Source organism: Echeneis naucrates, chromosome 7 (genome assembly GCF_900963305.1).
Source record: "Echeneis naucrates chromosome 7, fEcheNa1.1, whole genome shotgun sequence".
Classification (NCBI taxonomy): Eukaryota; Metazoa; Chordata; class Actinopteri; order Carangiformes; family Echeneidae; genus Echeneis; species Echeneis naucrates.
This window is the reverse complement of record NC_042517.1, coordinates 13,649,126-13,668,108: the sequence shown is the minus strand read 5'-3', so window position 1 is coordinate 13,668,108 and position 18,983 is coordinate 13,649,126. Positions and strand designations below refer to the sequence as shown.

The 18,983-nt window shown below is 42.6% G+C and overlaps 3 protein-coding genes across 5 annotated transcripts in view; all 3 read right to left on the bottom strand.

The window, feature by feature from the left end:
• The window catches only part of LOC115046695 (homeobox protein Hox-D3-like), a 33,726-nt gene extending 16,431 nt beyond the window's left edge, over window positions 1-17,295 (bottom strand). Inside the window, exons 1-2 of one of the 2 annotated variants that reach the window (XM_029507223.1) lie at window positions 16,804-17,295; window positions 1,610-1,651 (exon numbers count right to left, since the gene is read on the bottom strand). The gene's annotated coding sequence lies outside the window, so the exon portion shown is untranslated. The remainder of the gene's footprint in view (window positions 1-1,609; window positions 1,652-16,803) is intronic. The other variant, XM_029507224.1, reaches the window with a different exon arrangement.
• On the bottom strand, window positions 5,522-8,414 carry hoxc5a (homeobox C5a). Its single transcript, XM_029507229.1, has 2 exons — window positions 7,877-8,414; window positions 5,522-6,604 (listed from the first exon to the last, which is right to left on the bottom strand). Exons 1-2 carry the CDS (start codon window positions 8,358-8,360, stop codon window positions 6,396-6,398), a joined length of 693 nt encoding a protein of 230 aa, XP_029363089.1. The 5' UTR covers window positions 8,361-8,414; the 3' UTR covers window positions 5,522-6,395.
• On the bottom strand, window positions 9,547-11,497 carry hoxc6a (homeobox C6a). 2 transcript variants are annotated; one of them, XM_029507226.1, is made up of 2 exons: window positions 10,939-11,497; window positions 9,547-10,496 (listed from the first exon to the last, which is right to left on the bottom strand). In XM_029507226.1, exons 1-2 carry the CDS (start codon window positions 11,333-11,335, stop codon window positions 10,189-10,191), a joined length of 705 nt encoding a protein of 234 aa, XP_029363086.1. In that variant the 5' UTR covers window positions 11,336-11,497; the 3' UTR covers window positions 9,547-10,188. The 2 variants fall into 2 exon arrangements, with proteins under 2 accessions (XP_029363086.1, XP_029363087.1); XM_029507227.1 differs by having other exon boundaries at window positions 10,942-11,497.
• Window positions 17,296-18,983: the final 1,688 nt, after the last annotated feature.

Sequence of the window (18,983 nt, the reverse complement as noted above, 5' to 3'; positions counted from 1 at the left end):
GCAGAGGACAAGAGCATCTCTTTTCTCCACATTCAGCCGCTGCCTTTGAGGTTGCTCTTATATGAATATTCGCTCACAAACACGGCGGATACAAAAGGGACGGCGTGACAGCGCAGATGAAAAATAAGTTTCTATTGTTCCCAACCATTTCTTCTGCCTGCTATTAGCATACTGACCGCTCGGTAACCTTTCTTCCTGCCACTGTGGAAGCTAATGAGAAAAGCCTCAGATGAAAAATGCAATATCAGACATGTGGCCTGGTCCAGGGTTATTAAAAACGACAAACATGCTCAGATTGTGAATCAATTGGATCGATTACAGTGGAAAGGCACAGGAGACTTCAAACTCTGCCAGAAAACATCTTAATCTACATACTTCTCCACGTATCGGCTGGATGGATTCGTTTTATTGAAGAACAAAGAACCCCAAACCAACAGGGAGTGAACTGAGGAGAATATGGTGCAGGAAAAAAAAATCTAAAACTCCTTCATTTGGCTTTGTCATACTCTCATCTGAATACACGATGTTTGTTGAGCACCCAACCGACGTGGAGGAGCTGAGAGCACATCACACACTCCCTCTTCGCTCCGTGCGCTCTGGAGGACGCATTTTAATATTAGTTAGACAGCCTGACCCGCGTTTCACCCCTCGCGTTTGACTGGTTCCAATAGTTCACTGCCAAGGATTATTGATGGAGAGACAGCATGAATGAATTCTTTCTCCCCACAAATGGCTTTCAGATCGTGCACCTAGTTCAATAACTAGTTATAATGTAGGAGTACAAAAAATGAGGCCCTCGGGCGGACTAATTTGATGTTTCATTTGTTCATTTGAGAAATTGGTAACCCCCCCTCCAACCTTCTCCTCCCCCCTTCACTGCAAAATACACAGCGGTACAAGCGTGTTCACACATGTACATGTGTAAACAAAATAAATCTGTGCAAAACTACATGCTTCTGTCCATGCATGGCTGTTTTTAATTTGGTGGCTCAGCAGCACCTGACCTGGATGCAGACGGTGCTGCAATAATCCCGCTCCCTGATGAAAACGGTTACGATCCGCTTTTAATCAAACCCTTAACCTAATAGCCTTTACACGTTTACTCTCCCCAGGTGTAATAACGTTAGACTAGATGGTCCAGTTAGAATAAAAAGTTTTAATGAAGTGCAGACAGACTGGAGACTAGTTGGATATGAATACCCTCTAAAAGCAGCAGCCAGAGGAGCAGAGGTGGGTTTAGATACTAGGTGCCCCACAGAAACCATTGGTCGGTTTGCAGTTCATTATTACAGTGTTGTGTTTCATTAGAGTCACACTGTGGCGTTAAATCCGGTTCACCTGAGCAACCAGAGTGCAGCCGGTCTGACTAACTGGGAGCAGACTGCAGGAGGACAGTGGAGATCGCTGCAGCATCTCATGTTTGGAATATATATTTAACAGCGTGTTAGTCAAACCGAGGTCTTTAGATAAACAGCACAGTCCCCAAACAAATTCTTTAAGAGTTCAGGCATCCAGTGTCAGTGGATCCAGCTGTTTGCCTACAGCCAAATAACAAGCTCCACCACGTAGAGTCATATTTCCTGACTGAAGCCAGGTGGACAACACTTACTGATAAATCCACGGCCCCACTCATTTTGACCCGATGAGCTGTCTGAAAAATAGAAAACAGAAACAAAAATTAGGTCAAGAACGCCTGGAAATTAATCTTTGGTGAAGAGTTTTAATTTATTTCTATTGCGAAAGAGGGGGATTTATTTTCTATCCGCTAAATCAGTTTCTACATAAAAAAAAAACTATGTCAAAATCAACAACCTATTCAATAATAAACTGTGTCACAAATTGTATAGTGTTGAAATCCATGGTGTGTACCATATTTCGTTTTTATCCATTTAAAAATCGTCACCATATGATAGAAGTTATACTAATAAATAAGACGAATGGAGTAAAGAATGTGAACAGCAACATGTGATGTAAATAATAACTGAATCGGCGATGAAATAAAAAACTCAAAACAGTTTTTGTCAGGTTTACTGCCCTTAATCTCTCGTTTTTTCAATATCCCAAACGAATAATTTTAGTGTGTTGTTATTATTTCATCCTAATGATCGTGGAGTCATCTGTCTGATCTCCTGTGTTGTCCAGCCTCAGTGAAGCCAGACTGTCCTAGAAAAGCTTTGACAAGGAGTGAACGCACCAATTTAGGACGGGTCATTTTCAGAAAGGGAAACTAAATTTATAAGCATTTTGTTATTTCCTTGGGCGAATATTCTATGAATAGAAATCCCTGGACCTCAGCTCCGATTGGATTAATGCAAAAACTCAAATAAATAAATAAAAAATCACGACTTTGCCTTCACATTGTAAACAAATTCAGTCTGCAATGACTGAAGGTGCAATGGCACTTTATGTCTGTTATTTGGGCTCAGACAAAGGGAACTCTGTGCTCACCCGGAAATGACCTCTGTGGATTGAATGATGACGGTGTCAGCTCCACAGGTCAGAGAAAGGGATACAAGAGCACAGAACATGGCAGTGAAAACGGATGTTTGGACTGTTTCACTTTTACTGTGGTGATTTCGATCTGTCTGGAGCAGCAGTGTTTGAGTTAGAGTGAGATTAAACAGCATCTTTGATTCAAACTCGTGGGAATAAAATGATTTAGATTATAATACGGGTTCCGGCGATGTTATATCACATCCAATGCGTGTCTAATTTATAGGAATAGGACATTTTTTCTTTTTTTTATTTTTGGGGGAAGTGGGTAAACAAACATCTCCGTTGTGGACGGCTTTATTCTTGTTTGGGAGTTTATGATGATAGTTTTCTCCTGTTGGTAAAAGTGAATGTGACCTGGCTGCAGTTTAAAAGGACGACGACGAAGAAGAAGAAAGCAACAGTGCTCGATTCCCTGGTTTGGACTCATTGCCCCAACAGTGTGTCACCCACACTGGAGCGTGTTACACAGTGCCCCCTATTGGAAGTGTATCATTGATCATCCTGCACACCTGAATAAAACCTGCAGGGTCCAGGCTGAAAAGTGTTAAAGATACATTCAGGACAAAACACATCATCACTAAGCGTGTGTAGCATTACACGGTGAGACACACGTGATGACGCAGTTAGCGTTGAGCCCTCAGTGCAGTTGTGTCCTGAACCCGAAGTCTGGAAAATCTGAATTTGGCTAAGAGTTGGATCAAAAGCGTCTCAGTTCTGTCATATTTCATTTCTACATTAGGATCAGAAGCGTCACAGTCAGAGTGGGTCTAAACGAAACAAGATCAGAATGAGCAATCTGCAATTTCACCCAGCGACTAAGAATCTTATGTCTATGCTGAACTGCTTCCTGAGACATATAGGCAATAAAATGATCCACCCAAGACGACAACACAGGTGATCTTATAAAGCCTCAGTCCCTCATCAGTCTGCGGCTGATCAATGCAGTAATATCTGGAGCAAAAATGGACATGCAGGGGATTGTTATCTCAGCAAAAATAAAAAGACAACACAACAGCTGTAACACAAACGTGCGTTTTTGGAAACTATGCATGGTCTAAACTACGTAGACTGTCTTTATCACAGAGTTGGAGTGTGGACAATACCACGATTACTCTGAAAAGAGCCTTTGAATCAAATCTGTGCTTTGGCCCAGACATGACCCTAAAACAACAGGAACTCACAAGCGCAGACTCACGTCCAGGGGAAATAATGAGATTTAATAAGGTTCTTGTATTTTACAGCTCCCACATGTACACTACTTTTAACCTATAATACAGTCTTTTTGTCGCACACAAAATCTAAGTTGCATTTTATCCTCAGCTGCACATCGCGTTGAATCTTTTCTCCAAGCACGTTAAAAGAGAGAGAGTCAGTGAGTGTGTATGTGAGAGACGGAGAGAGAATGTGGGCTGGATGGTGAAGCTGGCTGATTTCTGACTTATTCTTCCAACGTCACTTTTTTCCCTCAAATGTTTTTCTTTTCACTCTCTGAGAGGATGAACAGTAAACTGTTGACTGCCACCATGTCTCCGATCTGCTGCGAGTCACTCAATCATTCCGGTTTTTTTTTGTTTTTTTTTTGCTCGCCATATACTTTATTTCGTAAGATTAATATCTCGCATAAACTTGAGGATGATGCTGCGAAAAATAGGCCTCATAAGAACACGGTCACGACGCTCGCCTTTCCCGGATTAGTCCATTTCTGACAGTCTAAACACGCAAAACCAAATGTCCCATGTAATGTCTTAAAATATATTTACTGTTCTATAATTCACAAAATAACAGCACATTCACTTTCAGGAAAAAACCATAAAATTTTTCGTTAATCATTCTAACAACCATGCCCTCGAAACAAAATGAACATAAATGTAAAGTACACATTTTGAGAGTGAGATAACAGCACGATCGCGGGCCTGTAGGCAAAGTTAAAGGCAACTTACTGCAGCAGCTCTCAGTCCTCCGCACCGACCCGACTACACAGTCCGGAGAAAGGATCTGCATCCTCACTGCCACAAAGCCCTTTCTTCCTCAGATAAGGGGAAGCCAGCAGCTGCGATTCCGGACAGTTAAGATTATATATGATGTGTATATATCGAAGGTTTGTCAGCTCTTCCAGGCCATAAAACCCACTTAAATGACACCACGTGCTTCCTATGCACCATTCACAGGCCCTGCTTGGGGCAATTGGCATATGTAACCTTGTAAACTTTAAAATACCCCTAAAAGAAAGACATAGAAAAAGGGATTCAATACATTGTCCACGTATAGGTTAGGCCTTACAGAGCGCAGAGAAAGTGGAAGCTGCGCTCGCCGGTTCTCAAAACCGTCATGGAAGTTGAATAGGAAGCTATTAGTTTGAGAGGTGAGTTGAATTTTATTTTCTTCAACTAGCGCTAGAGAGGAATTACCTCATAACCCTCATAACCCTGGGCTATACTGCGTCAAACTGCTACTTCTACTGAGGCTGCTGTTGGATACAGACACCCAGCAACTGGCACGGTTTAATGTCCTTTATGCCACCAGATAGTGTTGTTTTAACTACTGTGTAACGACGCCAGGATTAAAGAGCGGGGCAGCATCATAAAGTGGCCATATGGCCTCAGCAATGATGGCGCGTGAGTCTGCGGCCCCAGGAAACCAAAGTTTTGCCTCTATGTTGTGTTGTGGGCGAGTGTTGTCACAGGCTAGTGTGTGTCTTCCTTCCCTGCCCAAACAGGAAACGGAGTCTGCCTGTGGTGGAAAAAGGGGCAATAAAGTTTTATGGGGGCCTTAAACTTCAGAGCGCGTTTGTCAGGCAGTTGAAATTCAGACTCAGACTAAAAAGAGCACAAATCAAGATTTCCTCTTTAAACATTTGACATTTCTAGACCGCTCAATTCGGTGGATTTGTAGCAGAAGTGTAGTTAAATGCACTTTGTAATTTTACCGTTGAAATCTGATACCAAGAGAAAAATAATTGGAAATGTGCAAAATTTGATTTTTTTTAACGTTTTAATTATGAGACTTTATTGGTTACAATCAACAGATGAGCCATCTATCAGTTATCCTAGGCCTTGTGTAAACCAGACACCTTCAGTTTACAGGAGAGGAGGAATGGCTTCTTTGCACATCACAATATCATCACACAGTCGCTGATTTATACAGAAAGATTTAGATTCACAATGATGACAGACAACATGGATGGTGTTTTCACAGAAATCCACTCACTAAAATGACACATCATACATTCAACCACTTCCTGACTTTGCACTGCAACATATTAGAGGATCGGTTTTAAAAAGAAAACGGGGAAGAGCCTGGAAAGTTTTTTTTTTTCTTCTTCTTCTTCTTTTTTCCCCCATTGGTGAGGAAGTCTTTAGCTGTTGCGTACAGGACAGGTCATGATCATTGTGATTTCCAAAAGTAGTCATATTTTTTTTCCTTTTGTGTGTGTGTGTTTATTTTATCCGTTGACATAAGTGTCTTAACGATGTTGACATAGAGTTGGACATTATGCATGCGTTCACCCATCCTCCACTACTCTTAGCCTAATTAAAACATGGATTATTAGTAGCTTTGTGCAGCCTTACGTGTGCACTGCAGACCAAAGTCTTGCATCGTGAAGGTCCCAGCTCCCCCCTTAACCTCTTGTCCCCTTCGTGCAGTAAAGTGAGGTTATCATCGCATGGGCAGCAAATTAATTTAGAAATGTAAACCGATTGATCAAAGTGAGTGATATTCAATACATTAGGTCCCAAACTGCAGCAAGTGACACATAATTGGTGATGAAGCACACAGAGCAGTGTCATGATGTCATTTCTCCTAGCAGTTCATCCGGAGGTCAGGCGGCACTCCAGCACTGTGCAGTGTGGGGCTGTGAACGTGCTGCATGCACCCGGTTCACTGGAGCACTTTTTGTTTTACTCCTTCACTTTGATCTTTGAGTCCTTCTTCCACTTCATTCGCCTGTTCTGGAACCAGATTTTGATCTGCCTCTCGTTTAGACACAGGGTGTGGGCGATCTCTATGCGCCTGCGGCGACTCAGGTACCGGTTGAAGTGAAACTCTTTCTCCAGCTCCAGAGTCTGGTAGCGGGTGTAACTGGTCCTGGACCGCTTACCCTCCGATTCTGAAGTGGTATTAAAATAAGTTAGCTTTCAGCAGCAGGGTAGTGGTAAATAGAAATAAGAATAGGGTGATAATGAGGTTATTGCGTAAAAAATGCGTTGGTCTCTTAAAAAAATAAGCATTACAAGCAAAAATGTGTTGGTTTATGTCCTAAAGTTTTACGATCAAATATCTTTGTATAACCTAATTAAACCTGATCTAACGTGCTGAGGCTTCGTGTAATAAAAATTTATGTCAGGCTGATAAGGATGGTTAACTAGAGCCAATAAATATACTCAGTGTAAAGGAGGGCACTCTACACCCTTTCCCATTAAAACATTAAAAATATACAAGATTATTGCTTCTTGTCCTATCTCACTGTAATATGTAAAATGAGATAACTGGTAATGTGATGGCCCCCCTATAAACACTGGCCTCGGCCTATTGCCGCTGCAAAGGAGTGGAGTATAGTGGGAGGAAAAACAGATGTGTAAAATCAAAAATAGTGGGATTAGAAAATGGAAACTGATGACTTCCAGATATGTTTTCTATATTTATAGACTTGCTCGTGCACAGACATGCTGAGTAAAGCGACAGGCCTGTGCTGCTGGACTTAAACATTTTTAACACCCCTGCTGTGGGCTGCTGGGTGTTTGCGTATGGAGCAACACAAAACAAAAGCAGCTTCTCTTTCTTTCTTTTTTTTTTGCAGTAAATGTGCTCACTGTCCATCCACAGCCTAAAGAGTCAACCACTGGTTTGAAGGCATGGAGAAGGAGCAGCCCTATTCAAATCTTTTAGAGGTGAAAAGTTCATGATTGGGTCAGGGCATTGGTGTTTCCCAGAGTTCAATTTAAGGCTAACGCTTCTCTCTCCCACATACCCACACACACACACACACACACACACACACACTGATCATGTAATACACGTAGTTTAACTGGAGTTCTAACCAAAGCAAGTAGGGAAAAAACAACAAAAAATAAATAATAAGAAAACTAATACTTGGCGTTGAATTGGTATTATTAGTTCACAGTTTTATCAGTTTGGTTCTCTTATCCAATTATACCACCATAAATCACCCACAGATCACCTCTTCACCGTAACAGAGCAGGTTTACGAGCAATGGATGCCTTTGTCATAAAATTTATGACCGCGAGTTTTTATTATTTCCTGCGTTTGGCCTATAAAACTCAAGGGGGAAACTGGAACGGGCGAAAAGAAGTGTTTGCAGCGTTAAGAGTGAATAAGGGAAAGCATCTTAGTCTCACTTCAGAAAATAGGCAAACTTTACCGTGGCTCATGTGCAGTTTTGTCATCCATGGATAAATCTGTGGCCGCGGCTCACTGTCCTGACGCTGGCTGTTCACATTTGTGTTTCGTTTCACCGATTGCGCGTTCTCCGCGTTTCTTTCGCTCTCCTGGCTCTTGTTGCCGCCGGATTTTGCGCTCCTCTCCGGGTCCCTGTCCGCCCCTCGTCCCAGCAGAGCGCTGCTGCCGTAGCTGAGCCCGCTGGCGTCCACGGACGAGCTACCGGAGACCATGGCTCTCTGTGGTCCCGCCGGGAGAGGAGGATCCGTAATGCCACGCAGGCTAGTTTTCATCTCCTCCCGCTCCACAGAGGTCGTGGGGACGGGACAAGTGAATATCCCGCTCACATTAACATCCTCATAACGGCTGGACCTGCGCCCAGACAGATCGAAACTAAACATAGTGTTGTTGGGAGAAGTTGTCCCGCTCGTTTGCCTGAGATTGGAGCTGTCAACATAAGAGCTCATTTTGAGCTGGCAGCGACACTTTCTTGTTAAACTAAAGAGGGCTGCGGGATGTATGTTGCGCTTGTTTCCCTGTTTTTGTTGATCATTGCTTTTCTTTGTAGCCGCTTTTGGAAAATTCAGAGCTGTCTGCCCTTAAAAAATAATCCAGGATTTATAGGTGGAGTAGGCTTTGGTATCTGTTTTTTTTTAATTCTTGATCCGACGCGCGCTGCCCAAATATGGGGTATTTGTATGGGATCACGTGCACATGTTGGCCAGTCATAAATTGGCTTTGATACTCAATGGGGATATTGATGAATAGGAGAAACGTGTCCGGTAAACTTTGAGCTGTTGGTTGTTCAGGACCAGGCAGGGATCTTTAGCGCAAAAAGGGCAGGACAGTAAGACAAGAGCGTCATCTGGTGTCTGGTATGGGGCAGGACGGTCGGAACCGGCCACCGGCTGTTTGCCCCCGCCACAAAACCCGAGTCCACCACCACCCCATAGAATAATAACAATAATAATAATAATAATAATAACAATAACAATAATAATAATAACAATGACAATAACGATAATAATAATAATAGCTACTTCATGTAAAAAGTCAAAAGTATATTTGCGCATCTGGACTCGAAACGCAAACGTTGCTAAAAGTGATGTTACAGTAGTAAAGCGGCGGGAATGTCATAGTGTTTCACTGGATTGGCTATTAAACAATAGCTCATTCCCGTGGACCCATAATGCCAATACGAAAGTCCAATATTTTATATTTAACAGACCAAACACCAGCTTAAAACTCGCTTTATCATCTTATTTGTTGCCAATTGGCTTGGTGATAGAATTAAAATGTGATATCAAACCTCCTCATACACTTCCTGCGGATTTTCTGCAGCATTTCTTCACGCCGTTATCTCATAAATGATGGGAAGCGGAAAGTTCCCAAAAACACAAAACGAGGGTGAAAGTTTTACAAATATTTTTATTCCATGATACACATTTATGACAAAACATGACTTTTAACTTCCCAAACAAAGTGAAGAATTACTAGTGTACAAATCTATCTCACAAGAAAATCCTATTGAGTCAAATGATCAAAAAAGGGGGGCTAAAGCGCAGTTTTGTTATGCAGCGTCTATTAAAGCGGCTAAATGGACATAAGTCCTCACAGGACATACATAATATACCGTTACTTGGATTATATACAGGCATTGCAGTTGTATGCATATGTGTCAGTGTGTCTGTGTGTGTAGATTGTTGACTATCCGTGCAATTTCCAGGTTTATGTAGGACTTTTATTTTGCGGACGATTCAAGTACTGGATCATATTGGGATTAAAATGAAGTGTCCGCCTGGTCCTTTCCTTCCGTGGATGTGCATGTACAATACTGACTTGGAGTTTGACCAACACTGTATTTTGTGAGGTGATCAAAGAGTTCACAGTGATGGATTGGATTGGGTGTGTGTGTGTGTGTGTGTGTGTTGGGAGGGGGAGTGTGTGTGGGTGGGTGGTGGTGGTGGTAAATACACTTTTACTGGGATGGGAAATAACACAGAAATTAATGCTTATTTTTATTTTCACAATACTAGTGTGACACTGCAATAATAATAATAAAAAAAACCTTCAGCGTTCAAAATGTCACAGGTCCAGACTGTGGCTGAAATGATTTGGATTTCTAAGGCTCAACACTCCTGTGGTTAACATGAGCTATATGTGGGAGAGCTGCGGGGTAGCCATCATGCAGTGAAGTCGCTCTCAAGTCCATATAGATTTTTTTAGGTAGTTATGTTGGGTTTTAATGGTCATCAGGTGTTTGTTTTTTTTCACTTCATTTTATTTTTGTTTTCACTATTCTTTCTTCTTGTCCTCTTCCTTCCCCTCTTCCATTGCGCCATTGCGTTCTTCCTCTTGAGAGGCTCCTGTCTGTTCACTTCCAGTCACCGTGGAGGTCAGGTTGCTCTCCTTCTTCCATTTCATGCGTCGGTTCTGAAACCAGATTTTGATCTGCCGCTCTGTTAAACAAAGCGCATTTGCAATTTCGATGCGTCTGCGCCTGGTCAGGTAACGGTTGAAATGAAACTCCTTCTCCAGCTCAAGTGTTTGGTAACGAGAGTATATTTGACGTCCTCTGCGCCTGTCTGTCCCGTAGCCCACTCCTGCTGGGATACAAAGTACAGTCACTCATTTATTCAGCCGTTCACACATTTTAGGATTGAAAAGAAAAAGCCTGTCTGTGTTTCTGATAGCACTTGACTAGAACTTTAGCCTCACATTTACAATCACAACTGTAATCTAAATGCACAAAGAAAAAATAGGCACGTTTAAGTACAAGACAAATCCTGTCTCAAAGGGCATTTCAGCTCCATTATCTAAAATAAAGGAAAATCCTAAAGTATTCCGCCTGACTCGCGCTGCTGATTGTTCCCACTATATCATTCTTAAAATGAAAGCTGTTTGTTTGCACATGTAAAGGCCCATCTACAAGTCGAGGGGATACAGTAATGTTTTATGGGGTCATAAAAAGTAACTTACTCTCTTGGTAAGACATATCGTAAAACTGGCCCATTTCCTTAATTTATTTGTCGTAGTAAAACTCACCGCTGTGTGAGTTCATTCGCTGCATCCACGGGTAGATCGGGATGTTGCTTTTCTGCTCCTGCACTCCTGCTCTTCCTTGATCCAAACTGTACTCTTGAGCAATGTGGCTTTGTGTATTGAGTCCCATGTTTGTTTGTCTGCAGCTGGGGAGTACGTCCTTGTCTTGAAGAAACACGTTTGATCCATATTCATACTGTGCCCTGCCAGACCCAAAAACCACATTATCTTGAGGAGAGTAGAAAGGTGTATATATCCGATTCTGGGTCACAGCTGCACCGTACGACGAAAAATGTCTGACTGTGTCATAGGTGGTGGAGTTTAGGGGTACGTTAGGCAAAACATCTTGACCACCGGATAAATGGCAGGAGAGCGACGGGTTTGCGAAATAAGAATTCATACCTTGCTTGTAACCCTCTCTCCAACTCTCCCCACTTCTTTATCGGTCTCTTTTCAATCCCCTTCTCAGTAAATCTCCTTCCCGTCTGTGTCAACCAACCACACCTTTCTCCAAGGTCTTCTTTTTCTCGACTTTCTGCCTCTCTAACTGGACGTGGGCTACTTTGAGGATTCAATATTATTAATTTCCAATCTCCGGTTAAGACGCACAAACCCGAGTGTTATAGCCGAGGCTTGGCTCGGTGAGAGACAATATGACAATGTCAGCTGACCATTCTCAACCAATTGAGAGGCAGGAGTTGAGGAGAAACTGTAGCTTTTAGCTCAGAGCTTGAACATTAGTGCTAAATGCCGATAAACACAACGTAGAGTTGGTGTGGCACACTATGCTGCTTGGCTGTGTGAGAAATGTTGGACTTTAAGAGATGGGGCGTTTAAGGAGCGGATGAGATGCAAAGTGTGGCCGGTGTCAGCCAGTGCAGCCATCACTATTCAAAGGAAGGAGGAAGATTTGCATAGAAACACACGGAGAGTCAACTGTGCTTAAAACAGGCTAATTAAGTTTTTGATTTATTTATATAGTGCAATATAAACCAAAACCCTAAACTGGGATACTGAGCGTTTTAGTGAGTGTGTGTGTGAGAGTGACCGTGTGTGTGTGTGTGTGTGTGTGTGTGTGTGTGTGTGTCCAAAATTCCCTCACTTTTAATTGCACAGCCCCACTGCAGAGATTAGGCTTCAATATCTCTCTGCTCTGATCCCGCAGGACGCGCAGCCTTTTGTGTGGGAACTAAAATGAAAATGGCCATTTATTGTTTATCTCAGCCACACCGACGAGTTTCCAACATACTGTTAATGTTTCCATTGTGTATGAATTATCTGGCATGTGAGCAATCTCCATGCTTTTTGCTGTGAACTGGGGGAGGGTGTAGGTGGTAAGAATGCGTTTATGGTGTCTCTTCTGTGAGGGCAATAAAACAAGTGACGTTCCCCAGCTCACCAACAACTATCTCTGCAGCAAAGCCCTGCAACACGAGCAGCAATCTCCCAAGCTCAGCAATGAAAGCTCTGCACAGCATGTGCAGGCATAAAGCGAAGGGGGAAAGCGTACGCAGGTCCAGCCGACTAGTGCACAGCTGCGTCCGAGGAGACCATTTCTGCCAGTCCCTTGAAAAATCTCATGAGTTATGCGACTGCCCAGCACACGACAGACAAAACCGTCTATAGGTCAACTGCAGCCGGTGTTCACTATGAGCTGAGAGCTCTCAGGTACAGTGTCTTTGGCTCATAACAACAAAGAGGACACTTCTAATTTACGCGCAGAAGTTAGAGCTGATTTACTGTAAACAGGCAAGGTACTAAAATGTTTATACAGATGTGCCAGTCTTTTTCTCTTCTCCTGATCATACTTGGACATTCCTGTGACACACAGAGGAAAGGCAACCGATAATTATCCCAGCAGCAAAACATGGGGTTGGAAATGACTCTAGAGGTGTTATGCAAAAAAAAAAAAAAAATAAATAAAAATCTAGCCACGCTTAAGAAGCTTTTCTTTGTGTGATGTGCTTCCTCTAAATGAAATAACACACGAATTATAATTCAAGATGACAGCGTCACTCACACTTAGCTTTGTACAGTATAAACAGAATAAAAGGACTTTTTGTGCAGTGCACCGGAGCGCCTTTTTACGCCACAAGCCTTTCATTTCCAAAAGTCTGACGCGTTTCAACAAGATAGAAAATAAACTAAACACATTCACCGGAAACAACAAAATTCACATTATCTTCGCTTTTTTGCAACTGGCCATAATAGATGTCAATAAAAATAATCGATACAGTTATTGAAAATGTCTGCTCAAACGCAGTCGCTCTGGCTACAACAGCTCCATTGGTCCACCTCATTGATTTCTTCAATGGAGTGAATACTTGCAGCCTAAACGTGCAATACTGTTTGTTCTGTTGTTTGGGATCCTGGATAGACCATAAAAGAGACAAGAACAAAGAGAAGGAAATGGCTGGTGCAATAAAAGTTTCCCCTCGCCATATTCGTGGCCATATGTGACATCCGCGTCTCACAAATATGAGGCAAATGAACCGCAGAAGTTAAAGTCTGTCTCTCCAAAACTGACCTGAAATTATTTCCTCCTCGTTGTAAAAAAAATAAATAAACCAAAGCAAAACAAAAAAACATATCAGTTAATGACGCGGTAAAAATACAGCTAAAGGAAAATCCAGTGGCCCTAAAATTAAATATGTTTATTTTTGACCCATAAATAAGGGACAAACCGAAGATCAGGTGTTGAAAACATTACAACTTCATTTCGACACTTTACCTGCCGGGTGAAATGTTCATGTAAATTTTGACAAAAGCAACGAAGCAGAACACATGATGAATGTAGGTGTTTTGTAGTCAGTGTAGCTTCTTAATTTGGCATGACTATAATGTCAGAGACAACATGTGTACAAGAGCTGTGAAAGCCTTTGTTTCATTATAACACTGTCAGCCTACTGTTTATGAAAAAGAGCTTTTACAATTAACAAATTTACTCATTGTGTAATTTCAAATAAAATATTACTTCATACGCATTTAAAAATACAGATATTCCTTCGGCTCATTATTATTCACCCACAGCTTCCACCCCCAATCTCAAAAAAAGGAAAGAAAAAGAAAAACCTTACTGGTCCATAAAGTCCAGGTTGTAAATAAAAGGCTGAACAGTGAAGCCAATGTGTGGACTGGAAAGACAGGAATGCAGCAGAGGTTGTGCCAGTGTGCAGAATTAGAAAGGTCATTCTTTCCCTCGTGTTTTAGTGTTTTATTGCGGCCCGTGAGGCAAATCACATGTGCGGCTTTTGATGCAGCAGCAAAAGAGGCCGTTTGCTCCACGTTTCCACGATCTTCCTCGGGATATTTTGACCACGCAGAACCAAGAAGGTCTAGGGCGAAAATAATAAATTATTAACGACAGCCCAGCACTAAGTACTAACCAGAGAAATTAATAATCGGCCTTAATAATTCATTAATGAACAGTAGATGTTCCTAGTTGAAAGTTATCTGCGTGAATTCGCAATAAAACCTAAAAAAAAAAAAGATAATGCGTTCCGCAATCTATTATTAATATTATTATTATAATTGATGTACATATTATTATTTTCATTATTGTTATTATTATTATTCCATTTGAGGGTGTTAAATGTTACTTATTAAGATGCTGGGCCAGATTCAAATTTACGCTTTAATAAGTTTCTCTGCTGCAGGCCTGACTTTTAACAGCCCTCTCCCCTGCACTACAACAGGGCTCATCCATTTCCATGAATCCATATCGCTTCTGTTCCGCATGCCTGTAGATGTGCATCAATATCCAACATCACAACATCACTCAGTATTAGTTATATGGGACCTGTAAAATTTTCTACATTATCAGCCATGATTAAAAACACAGCGAGGGAGGCAACGTCTGGTCAGCCCCTGATGCTTTTCCTCTTCCCCGCTTCTAACCTTACTAATAAGGAGTAATTCGCATACTAACAATGTAAAGCCCTCTATAAGCACTTTGCCATCGCTGGCCAGCCCAATTAATGTCCGGAAGTGTTCGACTTTATGCTCGTTAAGCACTCAGAGAGCTGTTGCCCAATGAGCGCATGTTGATCCACACATCATAAATTATGACCATTAGTAGGCAAAATTTTGGTCCTGTCGGGATTTGTAAGTGAGGTTTTAAATGTGGTGATGCGGACAGATTCATGACTTCATTTAGTTTTATGTGAACCTTTCTCTTGTTTTTAAAACACTGCAGGGCAAAACAATGGACTGTGGTTTTCCCCTCTTATTTTAAACCAAGATTTACCTAACAGCCCAAATGGCATGCGTTAAAATGACTCTGTCTCTCTCTCTGTCTGTCTCTGTCCCTCAGGCATGGATACTGGGCAGCAGCGGACACGATCCATTTCTACAACAATGTTTCATAAGGGCAAAGCAAACAACGTGTGGAACAGTAGGTTTAAAGACTTTAAAGGCTTTTAGATCAAGGATCAGCCGGTAGTTTAACAGGACCAAAGTGCGGGACTGCTGAGCTTCATCAGGGAGACAGAAACACGTGAAACTACTTTACAGCACAAACAATAATTTGTGTCTGCACAGACAGTAACAAAACACCGAGGGGCGTTTCAGCATGTTGACCCCTGATAAACACAACCACTTTCAACTTCAAATACACACACACTTAACTTTGTTTGGGGACACAAAACAGGCCAATGCTGCACACACACACACACACACACACACACACACACACACACACCAGTATTTGCTTGATGTTTCACATGCTGTTTTTTTTTTTTCAATCAAATAATTGTTACATCTTGGCGGGACATCCAAGTGTTGAAGTGTATTAAATCGGAATGATCCTTCATTCTTTCATGTAGCTGGTTTACAGAGCGGCAGTCAGCCGCAGTCAGCTGTAATCTTTAACGACTGTTGTTACTGAGAGCTGTTTTTTGACAATGAGGATATTCGTGCTGTTTTCTTTTATACATTTATATACATATACATATATATATAAAGCTCATGGTGCAAATAAAATGACATGCTAACTTCCCGTAATGTCGTCAGTGATTATGTCACAGAGCGCGCCGTCTTATAGGCCCGGAGGTCATTGCAGCTACAGCCTCACACTGATCTCTCCTTCCGTCTCCGAAGTGATAATACGGAAACCAGACACTCGTAAACACTCCGGCCTGTCAGCCGGTGCGGTTAGGTGCCGGTGAGACTGGTATCTGCCGGGTCAGCTGACATCCGCAGTGAACCTCCGCCGAAATCCAGCCGCCATAAACAACAAGCTTCAACACCCGCCCACCTCCACATGCTCTGGGCTCTGATCACTAGGGGGCACTGCCGGGAGCTCTGTGTGTGTCAATGTGTACATACTAAACACCGTATGTGTGTCTGTGTCTGTCTGTCTCTCTCTCTCTCTTCGTGTGTGTGTGAGAAACTGTATATAGATCTCATTCAGCTCCTTGGCACAGACTGGACATAACAAGTGACAACAACCACGGGGACAAGAAACAATTAGAGCACATCAGGCAGCTCTGAGCGCAGTTTGTCACTGCCTGGTCACAGGGGCCTGTGAGTGATGAGAAACTTTACTACCACCATGCAATTTATTGCAACAGACTGGCACAGCCCCTTTAAAATGCCCAGCTAACATGAGCTAGTGCGCACACAGCCCGCCCTGCTGGGCACCAGCAGCTTCCCGGGCTACAGGTCAGGTCACCAGCCCGCACCACAGCTTCCTTCTCATGATCTCGCGCACTCACGCCTCCGCATTGTCCATCATTACAGCTCAGAAAGCATCAGTGTTTGCCAAACACAACACAAACAAACACACACACACACACACACACAGAGTGAGAGAGAGGGAGGGAGAGAGAGGAGGGGGTGGGGGGGCGATAGAGAAATATGTAATCTTACCCCAGCTGACTGTCCGTGTAGTTTGTAGTCTCTCTGTTGTCCAACACAGCAGCTGAGGGGTCACGATGGCGAGTGGGAAATATCAACACAGCGCGCACATCTCCCGAGTGCTGCTGGCTGCCTCCACATCCCCGGCCATAAGGAGCTGATGGAGGCGGCGGCTTTGTTTGCCCGGGAAAGTCTTTATCTCGCAGGCTTGCCTTGCTTGCTCCTTTTCCCTACCCAGTCGCGGCTTTATTGCCTCCGGGGGGGACAGACGCAGGCGGCGGCTGGTAGAGGCGGCGACTGTCCCGAGGATCCCTCTGTCAGGAAGTCGGAGATCGCATGAATATCACACGAAGCAAGGCCAAAATGACAGTGCGGTGTTTTTATGGAAGAGTAAAGGAAAAGGCGTTTCTACACCCCAGCTTTAGTCTGCTGCTGATACAAGGGAAGGACCAGAGAATAGACAACAGCATAAAGTTCATGTTCATAGAGCGTGCGCCACGTGGCTCGCCGCAGCCAATGGCAGAGAGGATTCAGTCGTAAACTTTTATTACTCAGCTGTAAATTTCTCCCTTTAACAACCAGGAATGTTTGCACCCATCTTTCCCCGTCTTTTTTTTTTCGAGTTCACAAACCTAAAAATGGCCACACGATATGGAGCGCGATGCTGAAATTTTCCCATAAGTCACAAAATAGACGTGCGTCAAAAAAAGAAAAAAGAAAAAAGACAGTTTCCGCGGTGGGCAAGCTGTTTGGCACCATGTAGTCAACAGGAAATAAAAGTGTGAGTGTGAGAGAGAGAGGAGAAGGGAGGGAGGAAAGAGACAGGAAAGGAGACAGAAAGGCTTGGATAGTCAAGAAGGGAGAGGGAGAGAGGTCTAATTAAACTTCAATTAGGATAAACCCTACTTCCTTGTGAGGGCCTGTGTCTCCCTGGCTGACTCTCAGAGTACATCAGATGTCCTGATTTTCTGCTGCACACATCCAATGTCAGCCATATACTCCAGATACAAGTGGGGTATAAAAATTATGGCAGATTGAAATAATGGGCTCCTAGGTACCACTTAGAAAAACCTGGAAAACAGGTAAGGTGAAGTTTGCGCCCGAGGAAAAAAAAAAACACAAAGCATGACATCTGCTATCAAACATCCCTACAAGGAATCAGCATGCACAGTAAATCTGGTTCACACATTCAAGCTGAAATGTTGCACGAACGGAAAGGAAACGAAATGTCTGTGGAAACACGAACATAAATTTTACATCTTTGTGATGTGCGAAATGTAAGGCGGGCTCTGGCTTTTGAAGGGAAATCACCTTGATCAAATTTAATGCAAAACTTATATATATATATGTGTGTGTGATATATATATATATGAAAGTGAGAGATGAAGAAAACAATGCAGGAGAAATCATCTGATTTGTGCCCCGCGCGCTTTCGTAAATCGCAGGGCGAGGCCTCTTGTTTACATTTAAAGGAAAATAAATAAGACAAAGTCCAGATTCAGGAACGAATGAAACAAAAGATTATAGAAATTTCTGTTATATACTTGGTACGTGCATCTTGTCCTTGCAGACCGTGATCTCCACGCTGAGCCTCGGCACAGACAAAAGATGCAGACCCATCCGAGCCGCGCCTTTACACTGCCAATAAAGTTTACAGCAGGTACACTAAACTTTATTGGTAATGTCAACCCTGTGGTAACCGTACACACACACACACACACACACACACACACTCAGACTCACAAAAGGCCCAGAAGAGCTGAAGATGAGCTGTGAGAAATAGAAACGGAGAAATAAACACCCTGGACGAAAAGGATGAGCTCTGACGGAGCATTATTTCATTCAGGGGGGGAAAAAAAACAGAAGACACAACCAGCGAGAATTAATCCTAAACGGAACAGCTACAGGACACAATTTCCTTTCTGGTATTAAATTCTAGTTTGTTTGTTTTTTTTCCTAATACATTGTAACATTTAGGGGAAATGCTAGCTTTAAAAATGATGCATATTTTGCGATTTTCAAAGATAAATTCAGTCAGAAAGCCTGAAACAATCTGCTTTCGATTCGTTCGTTTGACAACAAAATACAGCTTTACCAGTCAGCCACAAGAAAAGCCTCTCTGTCTTTACGATGATGTTTTATGGAGAAATATAAATGCAACTCGTCGCTGTTTCTTTCTATTTTTTATTTCT

Bases quoted from the DNA above. Each gene is read 5' to 3' on its own strand.
- hoxc5a (XM_029507229.1), bottom strand. From the start codon at position 8,360: ATGAGCTCTTATGTTGACAGCTCCAATCTCAGGCAAACGAGCGGGACA. The intron at 6,605-7,876 runs GTAAAGTTTGCC...ATACCACTTCAG, and splicing joins AAAACTGCACATGAGCCACG to AATCGGAGGGTAAGCGGTCC.
- hoxc6a (XM_029507226.1), bottom strand. From the start codon at position 11,335: ATGAATTCTTATTTCGCAAACCCGTCGCTCTCCTGCCATTTATCCGGT. The intron at 10,497-10,938 runs GTGAGTTTTACT...GTATCCCAGCAG, and splicing joins GCGAATGAACTCACACAGCG to GAGTGGGCTACGGGACAGAC.